Consider the following 15108-nt stretch of genomic DNA (forward strand, 5'->3'; position numbering starts at 1 on the left):
TTGTATTTATATTCACGAACATGTGTATTCCTCAAGAATAAATATCTAGAAGGGGAATTACTGGGTCACAGGTTATTTGTACTTATCACTATCACTTTTTTTACAGAAACTGTTAAGTGTGTTCTCCCACCTATCCAAAACTGGATTATTATTGCTCTTTAAAACTTTGGCTATCAGATGGGCAAATACCATATCTTCTTGTTGTTCTCATTACGTTTCTTGTGATTAGTAGTGAGGTTATTGGTCATTTGCATTTCTTCTTCCATGGTTTACCTATTCATGTTCTTTACCTTTTTTTCTATTGAGTTGTTGGATTTTTGATTTATATACTGTAGATATTAGTCCTCTGTTGGCTACATATGTTGCAGATAGCTTCTGTTAGTCTTTCAACTTTGTTTCTGGTGGCAATTTTCTTTCAATCATTTTATTAAAGAAGGCAGGTTTATTTCACTGGAAGTGGAGGCAAGACGGTATATTTGAAAAGCCTTCAGAATAGAAGTCATTTGAACGTACAGAGAAACTGCAAATGACATGGAGCAAAATGTCTGCAAGCAGGGATTTTCCTTCATTGTATTGCACAGCTGCAGCAGCGACAATTTTAATAAAGTGTCATATACCCTAATTCAGTGACCTGTCCAATGGCACATTATATTTTATTTCCTTCTACAAATGTTTTGTCTCCATTTCCAGGCTCCTCAGCCTACACAGAAGTAAAAATTTTTTTTTTTTCTCTAAGTCAAAATGGAAGTCTTAAACAAGTGGTTGGTCAGAGGAAGCTCCAGCAATCATGAATTAGGTTTGATACACCTTTGACTCCAGCAGAATGGTGGCCATGCTTTGGGAAGTGCTTTTTTTTTTTTTTTTTAAACTCTTTAAAATGGTTATAAATTCAATAGATGCTTGTTATAAATAGTTTACGTTTTTGTAGTGAAAGTAGCCAATCCTCAAGGCTTGGTGCATACCCTTTCCATGTAATTCAGACCACTAAGATGTAGAATTGTAATCTATAGCTGTGATTTTTTCCCCACAGTTCTTAATTTGGGGAGGTGGAGGAGGGCGCATCACAGATCCCTTTGAAAATGTGATGGAGAGCAATGGGTCTCTCCCCAGAAAAATGAAGGTAAGCACACACACATAAAATGTTGCATAAGGGCCACAGCACTCAAGTTCGTGTTTCAGGAAACCTGAGGCCATTGGAAAATGCTGGCTTGGTGAACTCAGTCAGCTAATGCTAGTCCCTAAGCTGGCTTCTTTCCCCACCTTGAGCTTGCTTCTCTCATTGTTTGGCTGCTCTAAGGACTCCAGAATGATTTCTATGTCACTTTCATGAGGGAGTTTCATCTATACTAGCCAGAGCTACCCCCTCTACTTTTTTAGAAGGGTCAGGATTCATGAGGTTCCACTCAATCACAGTCTCCCTTGGGAAACCCTCTGTGTTCCTCTCTCAAAATACTGTCAGATTTGTGAAGCAAAACCATGCTTTGGTGAAGCTGGGCTGCCTATTTTTATCCACCTCCCCTTTCACCCCATCTTCTGAAATGAAATGTGCAGTTGTTTCTTCTGCTTAGTGTTGCAGTCATGCAGGAGACACCCAAGGCTCATGGATAAAGACCAAGTGAGGCTTTGAAAGACAAACTCAATTCCTCCAGCAGTGGAAATGCTTATACTTTACAATGTACAAGAGCAGAATAAAATCTGTTTTGGGAAATAGTTATGTGACAGTCAAATGCTGAAATTCAGAAAAAATACAAAATTAATCCTTGGGCAAGAAATGATCACCATCACCTACAGTGTCTTTTTTTTTTTTTTTTTTTAAACTCTTAATTAAGCACTGGAGGTGGTGAGTCTAATCAGGGAGAAAGAGATCATCCAGGGCTGCCAGTGCGTAAGGGTGTCCAGTTTGGGCACTGTAGGAACACACAGTCCAGGAGGTCAATGGAGCTAAAATTCAGCCCTAAGCCGACAGCACCTGCTGAACCTGCCCAGAAGGGGTGCCTTTTCTCTAATGCTTACAAGGCATCAGAGTTTAGCAGTTGGTCTTGAAGACATCTACCATTCTCTAGTATAATTAAATTTGGATTGAATTAATTAAACTGTCCCTTCAATCTAATCTGATTTAAAGTCATTCTTAAAATTTTAGTGAGCATCGGGTTCATCTGGAGGGCTTGTTAAAACACAGATTGCTGGGCTGTACCCCTTGAGTATCTGATTCAGTAGGTTGGGGTGGGGTCTGAGAATCTGAACTTGTAACAAGTACCCCAGGATGCTGATGTGGCAGGCCCACTTGCAGAATAAGTGCCATAAGCTATAGGAAAGGATTTCTTTACTTTGAACCTTTTCCATGTTTACTATGAGAGCCTCACTGAGCCTGTAGAGACCAAAGAAAAATAAGCAACTTCTGGTACCCAAAACTGAAGGTCTGTTCTGGTGGGCGGTGACACAGCCATTTACCTGAAAGGCCCACAGTCTGCAGCATTACCTTGAATAAGGGGCTGTGGGCAGGGCTATTTTCATTTATTTGACTGAGTGTCTGCATCTGTGTAATGAAGGAGCTACTGTTTTCCTGGCAAGCAGCTCAGCTGGGGGCAATGAGGCCAGTAATTTACATGAAATTGATGGGGTGGGTCTCAGACCCCTTGCTGAGTGAAAAGGCTGCTTGTTTTGGTTGGGGCTAGGATTGTATATATAATGGGTGGATGCCTTCTCTGGGGAGTACAAGGTGCCCTGACCATCTATATCTGCTAAACCACGTGCTTTTTTTCTGCACTCAGATACAGAAAGGGCTTTTTGTCAGTAGACTCCTTGAGTTAATTCCTGTCTCCACCTCACCCATCTTAAGTAGATGTTCTCATCTTAAACGTCTTCCTTGGATGCATTATTCTACCTTTGGGCCCCTGTAATAGTCTGAGTTTTGTTTTTGTTTGTTTGTTTTTTGGACTAAAAGTCTTTAAGTCTCTTCATTGCTTCAGGCTCAGGTGAGATGGAAAAGAATCGGCCGCCATCCTCTGCACTCCAGCCGTTCCCTTACTAGACTCCCGTCCACATTTTCTTTTTCTATATCTTGCCTCTACTCAAATTCTCTTTTCTGATCAACAGGCTTGCAGTGTTTTGTCCTCTTAATCGGGGCACGGCTACCCTTTTTGATGCTGCCTTTTCCGAAAAGTCCTCTAAGGCATCCTGGCACTCAAGAGAAATCTACTGAAGTGCCCTGTCTCTTGGGCTTCAGTGTGGCAGAGTTTTGGCCCTTCAGGCCTCCGTTCACTTGCCAAACTTCTCACCAGTTTTGAGCCTCTTATTTGAATAACCTTTTGAAATTCCCTTAGTGTCGGTGGCAAGGATGGCCAGGAGCGTGGAGGAATGCAAGTTGGGGGAGACCAGCAGTTCTTAACCTTTGGGGTCTCTGTACTCCCCTTAAGAATCTGAGAAAAGTTCTCCAGAAAAAAACAACCAGAAAGATTTGTTTAATGATCTGGGGAGGTAATCACAGGAGACTCTCCCTCCCTCTGTCTCTCAATAGACAACCACAGATAGGTGTTCAGGAGGCGTGACAATATGGCTGCCTGTGAGCAGCGTCCTCGGGGTATGTGATAAGAGAAAGCAAATGATGATCTTTCCAAAGAGTCTCTTCCAGAGGTCTGCATTTGAGCAAACCCAGGAAGATGCAAAGATGCATTTGCTTTTTAGAAGACGTGGATCTGAGAAAATAGTGCAAAAAAAAAAAAAAAAAGCACTCTCATAGCCTACAGAACCCTGTCTTTTGAAATGTGGTCAGAAACAGCTAACAACATTAATAACAATCACTGTCTTTGCCCATTCAGTCCAATGTAACTTTTCACTTCAAATTTGATACCTTCTGCTAAGAGGAGGGAAGGGATTGGTGGAACAATGACAGAAAGGCACCAAAATGCAATCCAGGTTACACTGGGAACAAATTCAATGTGACTTAGGAAAAGGCCAAGGAGAAGGGTACATTTCATTAGGCAATCAGATATGACCCAAGTCACATTTGTTTCTTTTTATAGTTTGTTTCTTTTTATAGTCAAGGACACTAGCCTCCGATGACTGATTCTGGGAATGTCAAGGATTCACGTGGACAAAATGATAGCACTGGGGATATGGGAAGGGTCGTCCATCCATCATGGGATGAAACAAACCTTGTTTCTTTCCATTTACTGGAAATATACAGAACTTGTTTAATTCTTCCCAAAACATTAAAAAAAAAAAAAAGCCAGAACATTGGGGCTTCCCTGGTGGTGCAGTGGTTGAGAGTCTGCCTGCCGACGCAGGGCCATGCCCTGGTCTGGGAAGATCCCACATGCCGTGGAGTGACTAGGCCTGTGAGCCATGGCCGCTGAGCCTGCGCGTCCAGGGCCTGTGCTCCACAACGGGAGAGGCCACAACAGTGAGAGGCCTGTGTACCGCAAAAAACAAAACAAAACAAAACAAAAAAAAGCCAGAACAATAGTCTCAGTTAGAAGTAAGGGGGTACCAATGCCTTTGTCCTTGAATTCTTACAGAGTCCTTATGTTTTTGGTGAGGGAGTGTTTCCAATAGTCTCTAAATCAAAGGACTGCTTTCACTTGATATGATGCTTCACACAGCACTGATCTTGAAGTTTGGGATAAATTAGGATGGGTTGGAAGCCCATCCAACAGAGAATGATGGAGCCCTGCATTATCAAGTATGCAAGCATCAAACATACTGAGGTCCTACTTAGTCAATAACTAAGTGTTGTGGTTATTTTAGACCAAGCTTCTATCATTACATTCTTCTTCATTATGTCCCATGGACAGTGCTGTTTCCAATACAGGAAGCAATAGCCCTGCCTTTGTTGTTGTCTTTCTAGGTAGCAGTTGAAGCCAGATGGACTGAAAGCCCAAGCCAACATGTTATGAAGTTGTTCTATGAGTGATTTTGGGGAAGTTGACTTACCATACCACTCATCAACCCATGCAAAAGCCTGTCTATGTCCAATCAGAAGAATATCTCGGACCACCTAAAAAAGCAAAAGAAGGATGTTTGACAGAATACCAGGTTTGATTAAAACTATCTGGAAAAGGGATGGTTGCCAATTCTTGGAATCCTGGCAATTACAAATTTCTCCATCCCTCTGGCCATATGTGATGACAATTAGGGGCTGACATACTCTCAGCCCTTTCCATGGTGTCCATACACCTGCTGTAAATTAATACCTTTATCTTATTTGAACGTTGGGCTGGAGGTTGTTCACACTAATGACAACGACTTGCAGTCACACAGCAGTGACTGGAATGAATCTCTAGGACTGATCACCTTAAGATTTTTCTCTTCATTTATCTTTACCTAAAACAGGTTCTACTTTTCTTTTGTGGAAGGGTGCGTCTCACTGGTGCCGGGAGGTCATAAATGTTGGAAATCAAGAACATTTGTCCGGGTAGCAAGTCACTTCTAAGCCAAGAGCACTTAAAACTCTCTCTTTTCTAATGAAGTATCCTAAATATTGCTTAATTTTTTAAAAAAATAATTGAAGGTGTGGGATTCAAGAGAAGTAAGTATCTTTCTAGGCTTGCTTTTCATGTAATAAAAGGTGGGGGGGGAGCAGTTTACTCAACTATTATTGAAAGATGTGAAATAAGAGACCTGAACCAGAGTAGAACATAATGGGAATAATGAACTTGACTGGAGACAAAAGGAATGAAATTGTTTCTTATGGTGACACATAATGGCAATAGAAGACTAAGAAAAATAATTCTATAGGGTTTGTGTGTTATATACCATTTATGTGCTTTTATTTCATGGTATTCTTTTTTTGTCTTGTGTAAATATGCCTTTTTACATTTCTTAGATACTTACTCAACGCTCTCCCTCCAACATTCCTTTCTTCCTGCCAAACAAATCTAGCAATTGTCAAAAACCTCTTGCAGAAGGTTCAAGCATGTTTCAATAAATGAAGGATTTTAATTCAGTGAATTTGCAGAGACAAGGGAAGCTTTCATAATGAAGTGTTTATTACTCCAGGCCTCTGGATATCTAGTGAGGCTTTTGTAATTCGGAAGGAGGAAACATGTAATGAAAATAAGAAACAACATGAAGCCATACGCACTTGAGTGCTGAGTGTGTCAAATTCATGGAAATCAAAAGAACAGCATTGAGGCATCAGTAAATACACCCTATTGCATTAAGCACAACACAGCTGTCTACTGGAAACAAGAATTCAATAATGTGCTAATGGCTTGCTTTCGAACATTTTTTCCCCTTAAATGTGAATAGATTCTTCAAACACAAAGGTGTTCAGAGAAAGGCATCCCTGGCACTTAAAACCCGTGCAAATGCTAGCCTCAGATACTCATTAGTGGCTCATGTGCCACAGCAGGTGTGTTTGGGGGGTGTTGATAACACTTCATTATATTTGGAAATGGGCAATGGGAATGCCTATTACTAGAGCGTAATTCTTGGAAGTATTTTAAAGAAATGGATTCTCAAAACTAGAAAAGAAACACAGTGAGCCCTGTGGCAATCTAAATATGCTTTGTGAGAAGAGGAGATAATAAAACATACTATGGTAGTGGCCCTGATAAGAGGAGATCATTTGGGGTTTAAAAAAAAAGGTGGGATGTTGTAGGAAGTCAAGAATATATAGCTGGAGCTCGGCCCAGAGCTGAGGCTGGAAAATATTTACTCTGAGAGCCTGGACTGTGTTCCTGCTTAATAACTGGGACACAGCAGGAAAACAAGAGGTCCCAGAGCTTGATTTCTCTGTGTGCCACTTGGCTCCCACCCCGGGCTGGGCAGAATGGATTCTGGAGCTCAGCAGATCAGTACACTTCTCTGCTTCAATTTGCTCCGGGGTCTGCTATTATCAGGAGCCCAAGTTCAATCTCTTTCTTGGACCCAAATTCAAGATTTACACATTTTATTGTCAACTGGCCCCCTCAAGCTCAGCAGATAAATCCATCTGAGTAACAAAAAGCTCAGTGCATTAAGGTTAAATTCCAGTGCCCCCAAAAGAATTTCAGAAAGCTATTCTTTATCAGTTTTTAAGTGGAAAAATAAACAGATATCCAGCCTATCTGGAATGTAGAGACAACTTGGGTAGTATTTATTTTCATGAAAATAGGAGTTACAAAGGGCAATGCTCAACACTGTATTTCCCATTAATTTCCATGAGGATAAGAGTTATGTGAGAAGCCCCTAACAAACTTAAATCATCACCCCAAATGGGTTCCTGCTACAACATTAACATGTTTAGTCAAAGCAGGCATACAATTGAAATCTGTGTTTTGAGGTTGTTAATAATTCTTTGGTAGCAGAATTATTGAAAGGGCAGAAATGCTGGGGTACACCATCTAATGGGACCACTGGGATTTCCTATTCTGTCTCTTGGGGCAACTTCTACCTCAGGTGTCTACATTTGCAGGATCTTTTGAGTGAGAACTATCCTTGGGGGGACTGCACATACAGATACACCCTGTGCTTCTGTCTGAAACTGAGTACCCAAGGACCAAGTACAAGTTCCTTTCTCTGGAACTAGATTAGCCTGATGCCAAAGAGAGAAGTATATTTTGAAAGCCCAACTTCCTGAACATACTCACCCAATAGACATGGAGGTCACAGAATGAGAGATAAAGTGTAAGATATCTATTAGTGGAAGAAAATTAAACAGTAGACAAAATGCATTTCCATGAAAACAGGGTTTTCTAGATGCAGGTACCTTGTGTTGGCTCAGCGCTTATACATCTGTTGGGCATTGGGCACTCCAGCTCACAATAAAGACAGTTACTTTGTCCATAGCCCAGGAACTGCTGTCCATTTACTTACCTTGTGTACAAATTGTTCCACTCTGGTCTGAAGCCCCCAGACCTCGAACTTCACAGTCACCAGCTTGTAGGAACACATGATGGGCTGATGACTATCTCTCCAGCCTTCCCTTAACTGGCCCCGTCCTGTCTTCTCTGACTTGAAGTGTTTAGGATCCTGGAGAAAAAAAAAAAATCAAAGAAATGATAATTGAAAAGTTCAACTATCTTTTTACACGAAATAAGTGAATAAGGGAAGCCAAGCGAAAGAAACCAGTCACCAAAAGCCACAGTGTCTAATTCCATTTATGTAAAATATCCAGAATAGGCAAATCTATGGAAAACGTAGCTTATTGGCCTAAGGCTGGGGGAGGGAGATAGTATGGGGAATGACTGCTATGGGAACAAAGTTATTTTTGAGGTGATGAAAATGCTCTAAAATTATATTTAAGGTGATGGCTCACAACTCTGTAAATATGCTAAAAACCATTGAGCTGAACACTCTAAATGGATGAACTTTATGGTATGTAAATTAGATGCCAATAAAGCTATGAAAATACATAAATGAAATATAAAAAATGCTATCTACTACCTCAGTAGGGTTTTTCAGGGTGTGCACTGGCTCTGGGTTTGCTGATATTCTTTTTTTTTTTGGCCATACCATGCTGCTTGCGGGATCTTACTTTCCCAACCAGGGATTGAACCTGTGCCCTCGGCAGTGAAATTGCGGAGTCCTAACCACTGGACCGCCAGGGAGTTCCCTCCTGATATTCTTGCATAAAGTAATACTATAATAATCATTATCCTGGGGCTTCCCTGGTGGTGCAGTGGTTGAGAATCCATCTGCCGATGCAGGGGACATGGGTTTGAGCCCTGGTCTGGAAAGATCGCACGTGCCGCGGAGCAACTAAGCCCGTGCACCACAACTACTGAGCCTGCGCTCTAGAGCCCGTGAGCCACAACTACTGAGCCTGCATGCCACAACTACTGAAGCCCACACACCTAGAGCCCGTGCTCTGCAACAAGAGAAGCCACTACAACGAGAAGCCCGCTCACTGCAATGAAGAGTAGTCCCACTCGCCGCAACTAGAGAAAGCCCACGCACAGCAACAAAGACCCAATGCAGCCACAAAAAAAAAAAAAAAAAAATCATTATCCTAAGTGTGTTTACTGAATGCACACTGTGGGCAGGCACAGAACCAGGTATTACATTATGCTTCCCCTCAACCAGATTTCTTTGCCCTGGGGGTAGTAGTAGTGCCACGCGGGCTTCGGTAGTTGTGGCTCCCAGGCTCAAGCTGGAAACAGGAAGTCTGCCACAATGTAAAAAATCTAGCTTGATCACCCTGAGACCACCATGCTGTGAGGAAGCCCAAGCCTGCCATGTGGAGGGCCATGTGGAGAGATGCTCGCTCATTCCAGCTGAGAAGCCAGCACATGAGCGAAAGAGCCGTCTTTGATATTTCAGTCCAAGCATATACCACGAGGAACAGAAGATCCTGCCCAGCTAAGCCCAATCGAGATGGCAGAATTGTGAGAACTAATACACTGTTGTTTTAAGCCACTAAATTCTTGGATGAATTGTTACTCAGCAAGAGATAACAAAACAGGAGCATCAAATGGATTCCAAAACAGATGCAATAACTGGATCTCCAAAGACGAAGAGAAGCAATGCTGCTTTCTTTTTTCCCAGAACTCACCGAAAGTTCATACAATTAGCTACACCCTTGAAAACTATACACAAGGAAATGTATGGCTGCCAAGCAGTTCCTGAAACTTAAAACACAAGAGCTGGAGTTAAACAGGGGAAGCTGGTTTCTTTTCCCACCTGCCCTTTGACTTTCCCGCAAGAGGCAAGTGACGAGTATGATTATCAGCACATGGACAACTATCTTGAGGCTCAAAAGACACGACCTCCACGCTGTGGCCGACCAGAATACACACAGGCAAACCCTCGTGAACCTGAGTGGAGGTTATCCTATTCTGGTTAGCAACTGGGTAAATAAAGGGCAGTTGCAGTGCCAGCGAGCAGTTGAAAGCAAGAAGGCAAAGCTCCTGGCAACCCAGACATTTAAGAGACAAAGGACCCAGTCAACAAAGGAAGTGTGGCCGTGGCCTGAGCTGCTTTCACTTGTCTCAGGTCCTGTGCACTGGGCCTGAGAGAAGCCTGAAGATGGAGGCCCCTGGGTCAGCTGGCTGCACCCCACGCTCCCCTCCCCAGCGTGAGTCCCTGATTCATGGACTAGCCTCGGCTTGTTCCTTCAGCCAGCCACTGTGGATCTTGACATGATACCTATCCTAGAATCTTCGTGTAGATTCCAGACATCTCAAGAATAATGTAAGACTCTGTAATATTAAACGTGGAACACCGGCAGATTGCATTTCCAAAGCAACTAAGAGTTGTGGGGCCTCACAGAAAACTTCACTTCTGAATAAGACCTGAAAAGTACTGCCTGAAAAGTGAAAACTATGCAGACACTTAAATTCACATGTGGCTCCCGATCGAACCACAAAATTATAAAATGATATCAGGCATTCGTGAAACAGAGCTTTGGGAAAAGACTAGAGGGGTATGAGAAGTGTGTTGTATTTTCAAGATGCGGAATGGGATTTTTAAACTGGAAGTGGTAATTTGACTTCATACCCTCGGTTTTATGGATAAGGATACTGAGGCCTGAGAAAATGAAATGTTTTGTTCCCAAACCACGGGCACTTGGTAACAGAGCTGGGACAAGAATCCCCGCCTCCCTTAATTCTAGCCCAATGTTCTTTCCAGTACATTTACTTTGAATATTAAACAGCGAAAGGGTGTTTTTGTTATAGCCAGATGCCAAAGAAGCAATTAACAATTGGGCTTTTTATGGCAACAGTGTGTTGATTTTTTGCGAGTCTGGTGTCATATCCACAGCTGCTGATTTCATCTAGTAAATCTCATACATGGCCTATAATTAGGGATTCACTTTCAGAGAGCTGGAGGGAAGTAAGGGAGAGGGATTTACCAGAGGACTCCTTTAATCAAAACTCAAGATCAGAAACGAACATCCAGCTGATAAACGAATACAATTTAAAAAATCAAACCACTGGGTCTTATCTGAAGTATTCTGGTCACTGCAAACTTTCTGCCTTTTCCCCTCCCCCTCTATTTCTCCTCCCCACCTTCCCCCCAAATACTCATTCTTCTGGAAATTATTATCTTCAACTCTCATTCTCTTGAGTTTGTGAACATAAATATCTAAATTGCCCCATTCATACAGCAGTCGATCTTTCTTACAACTTTTTTAAAATTATTTTTTAATTTTCTAGTTTGTATTTTTTTCTATAGCTGCTATAGTATTTTTAAATTTTTAATTTATTAATTAATTTATTTATTTTTGGCTGCATTGGGTCTTCATTGCTGCGCACGGGCTTTCTCTAGTTGTGGCGAGCAGGGGCTACTCTTTGTTGCGGTGCGTAGTCTTCTCATTGCAGTGGCTTCTTTTGTTGCAGAGCACGGGCTCTAGGTGCGCGGGCTTCAGTAGTTGTGGCACACAGGCTCAGTAGTTGTGGCTCGAGGGCTCTAGAGTGCAGTTCAGTAGTTGTGGCGCACGGGCTTAGTTGCTCCACAGCATGTGGGATCTTCCCGGACCAGGGCTCGAACCCATGTGCCCTGCATTGGCAGGCGGATTCTTAACCACCGCGCCACCAGGGAAGCCCTGGCCTATTTTAGTTTTTTTTTTTTTTTGCGGTATGCGGGCCTCTCACTGTTGTGGCCTCCCCCGTTGCGGAGCACAGGCTCCGGACGCGCAGGCTCAGCGGCCATGGCTCACGGGCCCAGCCGCTCCGCGGCATATGGGATCCTCCCAGACCGGGGCACGAACCCGTATCCCCTGCATCGGCAGGCGGACTCTCAACCACTTGCGCCACCAGGGAGGCCCTGGCCTATTTTAAAAGGACATAAAATTTGACTTTACTGCGACTGAGAGATTATGCATCTCCAAACTCTTGCTGGATCCCAACCCGGTGCAATCAGAAAACACAGTGAAAGTTCTCTGTAGTGGGTTGGTGACCCCCCAAAAGATATGTCCAAGTCCTCATCCCTAGTACCTATGAATGAGATCTTCTTTGGGAAAAAAGGTCTTTGCAGATGTAATGAAACTAAGGCTCTAGAGACAAGCTCATCCTAGATTAAGAGGGTGGGCCCTAAATCCAATAACAAGTGTCCTGATAAGGGACAGAAAAGAAGACACAGAAAGGAGGCCAGGTGAAGTTGGAGGCAGAGGTTGGAGATATGCAGCCACAAACCACAGAACTCCTGGAGCTGCCAGAAGCCAAAAGAGGCAAGAAAGGATTCTTCCCTAGAGCCTCACCGTCACGAAGAACTTCTGTCCTCCAGAACTGTGAGAGAAACCGCTGGGGGTGAGGAGTATGGTTAAATCCCTAATGCTTCTGATCAAATCGGTCTTGGGTGGGGTCTGTGCATCCAGCATTTCAAAAGCTCCCCAGGTGATCCAAACATACAGCCAAGGTTTAACCACTACCATAAGGTACAAATGTCATCTCTGTGCTCCACACGAGGAGCCTGAAGCTCAGAGATGATTGCTGACTTATCCACAGTTCTCCAGGCCTCAAGCTCAGGTCAACCTGACTCCCAGACCTGGGCTCCCTGCTCCCAGACCATATGGATTCTCATCTGAAATTATGTCACAATCTGTCAGAGGGCGGCTTCAGCCTCCTCACCTGCAGGATGGTGTTAATACTAATTCCCTTGCGGGACTGTTGCAAGGCTTAAATTGGATAATGTCAGTGAAGTCCCCAGCCCAACACCCAATAGGTGATGCATGATATACAGGAGATATCCCAGAGCTTTAAGAAGCACATGATACTGAAACATCCTTAAGAGATTTCAATTTTCTCAAATCTCACTTAGCTCCTCAGAAGAAAGGCAGCAGGAATATCTTAAGTGCTGTAGGATTATTTTTACTTGATTGTTATCCTGTGGTTGAGTGTACAGAAAAATAAGTGCCAAAAAATATGGCTGCCCACCATAATGCTGGTGTTCTTGTGTCAGTGAGAGGCAGGGTGGGCATTTCCATTTTCTGGAAGCTGTCACCTGTCAGTGTCCATTAAGTATGGTGGCGGAAGAAATCCCAAGAAAAGGGTTTTTGCTTATTGGACTCTCATGACTAGGTTCTGGGCCAAGGACAAATGATAGTCTTCAATCTTAGAATCAATTCCTTTCCCTCTTTCTCTTATGTTTCAGGAACACTGTTCCAAGTTGACAAAGCAGAGAGCAAAGCAGATTGCCCTACTGTAGGCCTATCCCTTAAAGGAAGGGATTTTACTGATTTCACCAAGGTTCTGGAACCACATAGGGGCACACAAAGGAGCTGGTCCATCCAAGCTGGGAGCTTCCCTGGCAGGTGGACACACTGCAGCTATCTCCCCATGTCAGGATGGGCCAGCCTTGAAGCCAGACAACTTCAAGCATCTTAGGGGTTATAAAAGCTTTCCTCCTGAAGAGTTGAGAACGACACAGAGATAAATGCAATCCTTTCCTTCCAGTAATCGTCCAAGCTAGGGTGGAGCTTGTTTCCCTAACAGGGAACCTAGCTGTATAAGTTTGCTAGAGCTATCATAACAAAGTACCACCCACTTAACACCCACTTTGTGTTAAGCCACCCACAAACTGGGTGGCTTAACAGAAATTTATTGTCTCACGGTTCTGGAGGCTAGAAGTCTGAGACCAAGGTGTCAGTAGAGCAGGTTCCCTCTGGGGGTTGTAAAGGAGAATCTGTTCCATGCCTCTTTGCTAATTCTGGTGGTTTGGTGTGCTGGGAATTCTGGTGTTCCTTGACTTGTAGATGTAACTCCAGTCACGTGGTGTCCCCCCCGTGTGTCTTCACATCGTCTTCCTTCTGTGTATGTCTGTCTCTGTCTCTAAATTTCCCCCTTTCGTAAGGACACAATCATATTGGATTACAGCGCACTGAACCTCATTTTCATTTGATTACCTCCGTAAAGGCCGTATTTCCAAGTAAGGTCACACTCTCAGGTACTGGGGGTCAGGACTTCAACATATCTTTTTGTGGGGAACCAGGCCAACCTCTAACACCAAGTCAGAGAGGTTTTCACAAGGGAAATCTTCTAGATTACCCTGTAACTCTTCCTCTGCTTGTTCACCTTCTTGGTCAATGCTCTTGCCTTGAGGGCTCTGCCCAGCAGCTGGCTAGCTGGGAACGCACCAGGCTGCAAGTTCCTCCAGCTGGGGGGCTTCTAAATTCATCCCCAGTGAGAACTCTGGCTCTGGATCCGATCGGTGCTCCCCAGGCTTGGCAGGTGGCAACTTGGACCCTTGTCATTAAAGCCCATCTTTATGGAGGGAGCCGCGCTGGTGCCAGGGCTTCTCCCCGGGGCCAGATGGACCTCGTTGGTTACACTTCCTTCCGTGCGGGCGCCATCTTCTTTAGAAGGCTTCCTCTGTCCTCTCCCCGGGGTCAGTCACATACTCAAATTTCATCCATCTTGCACTTGGACAAAGCAGAACAAAGGTGACGCTAAGGGCTTTGATTAGCGCAGCCCATGTGAAACTGTGTCCCTGGGTTTGTCAGGATCAGTCTCACACCTGGGAGGTGCCAGGAGAAACCCGCAGGAGATCTCAGCCTGGCTGGAGCGCAGCTTGCATCTCAGAGGCAATATTATTAGCCAACGATCACTGAGATATAAAGTCTCCGTGATTAATTACGCTTTCAATTTGAACCACAAAGGACTATAGCCAACAGGGGCTTGCCCTGTTAACTGAAATTAGAAGTCTTTGATAAATGTTAAATGAAAAAGGGCTAAGCAGTAACTGGCTAGGAATTGATATATTATGTAACCATAATGCTCAGCCCTCAAATAGAGATGAACTAACCAATCTGAAAAATATCAGATTTTTTCCTGCATTCAGGAACTTTTCCTGATGACTCCAAGGTGGTATCATTCTCATTCCCCTTCAATGAATGGCTGTTTCAACCGGCTAAAAGTTAGCCGCAAATTTGGACTAACATTTCTTAAACCTGAATCCTAAAAGGGATACACATAAAAATTAAAGCACTTTCAAAGAAGCTAGTCCAAAAGACCACATATTAAAGGATCCCATTCATATGAAGCGTCTAGAACAGGGAAATCTACAGAGATAGGAAGATTAGTGATTGCCTAGGGCTGGGGTGGGATTGAGGATAAAAGAATAGGGGGTATGACAGCTAAAGCATACAGGGTTTCTGGGACTTCCCTGGTGGCGCAGAGGTTAAGAATCCGCCTGCCAACGCAGGGGACACGGGTTTGAGCCCTGGTCCGGGAAGATCCCACATGTCTG

At 43.6% G+C, this 15108-nt stretch overlaps 1 protein-coding gene across 1 annotated transcript in view; it reads right to left on the minus strand.

Annotated features, from left to right (window-relative positions):
* Positions 1–15108, minus strand: part of PITPNC1 (phosphatidylinositol transfer protein cytoplasmic 1) — a 265101-nt gene that overhangs the window by 8398 nt on the left and 241595 nt on the right. The window contains exons 7-8 of the mRNA XM_060081471.1: positions 7798–7953; positions 4933–4996 (exon numbers count right to left, since the gene is read on the minus strand). Coding sequence (XP_059937454.1) covers positions 4933–4996; positions 7798–7953 — 220 coding nt within the window. The remainder of the gene's footprint in view (positions 1–4932; positions 4997–7797; positions 7954–15108) is intronic.

Source organism: Mesoplodon densirostris, chromosome 18 (genome assembly GCF_025265405.1).
Source record: "Mesoplodon densirostris isolate mMesDen1 chromosome 18, mMesDen1 primary haplotype, whole genome shotgun sequence".
Classification (NCBI taxonomy): Eukaryota; Metazoa; Chordata; class Mammalia; order Artiodactyla; family Ziphiidae; genus Mesoplodon; species Mesoplodon densirostris.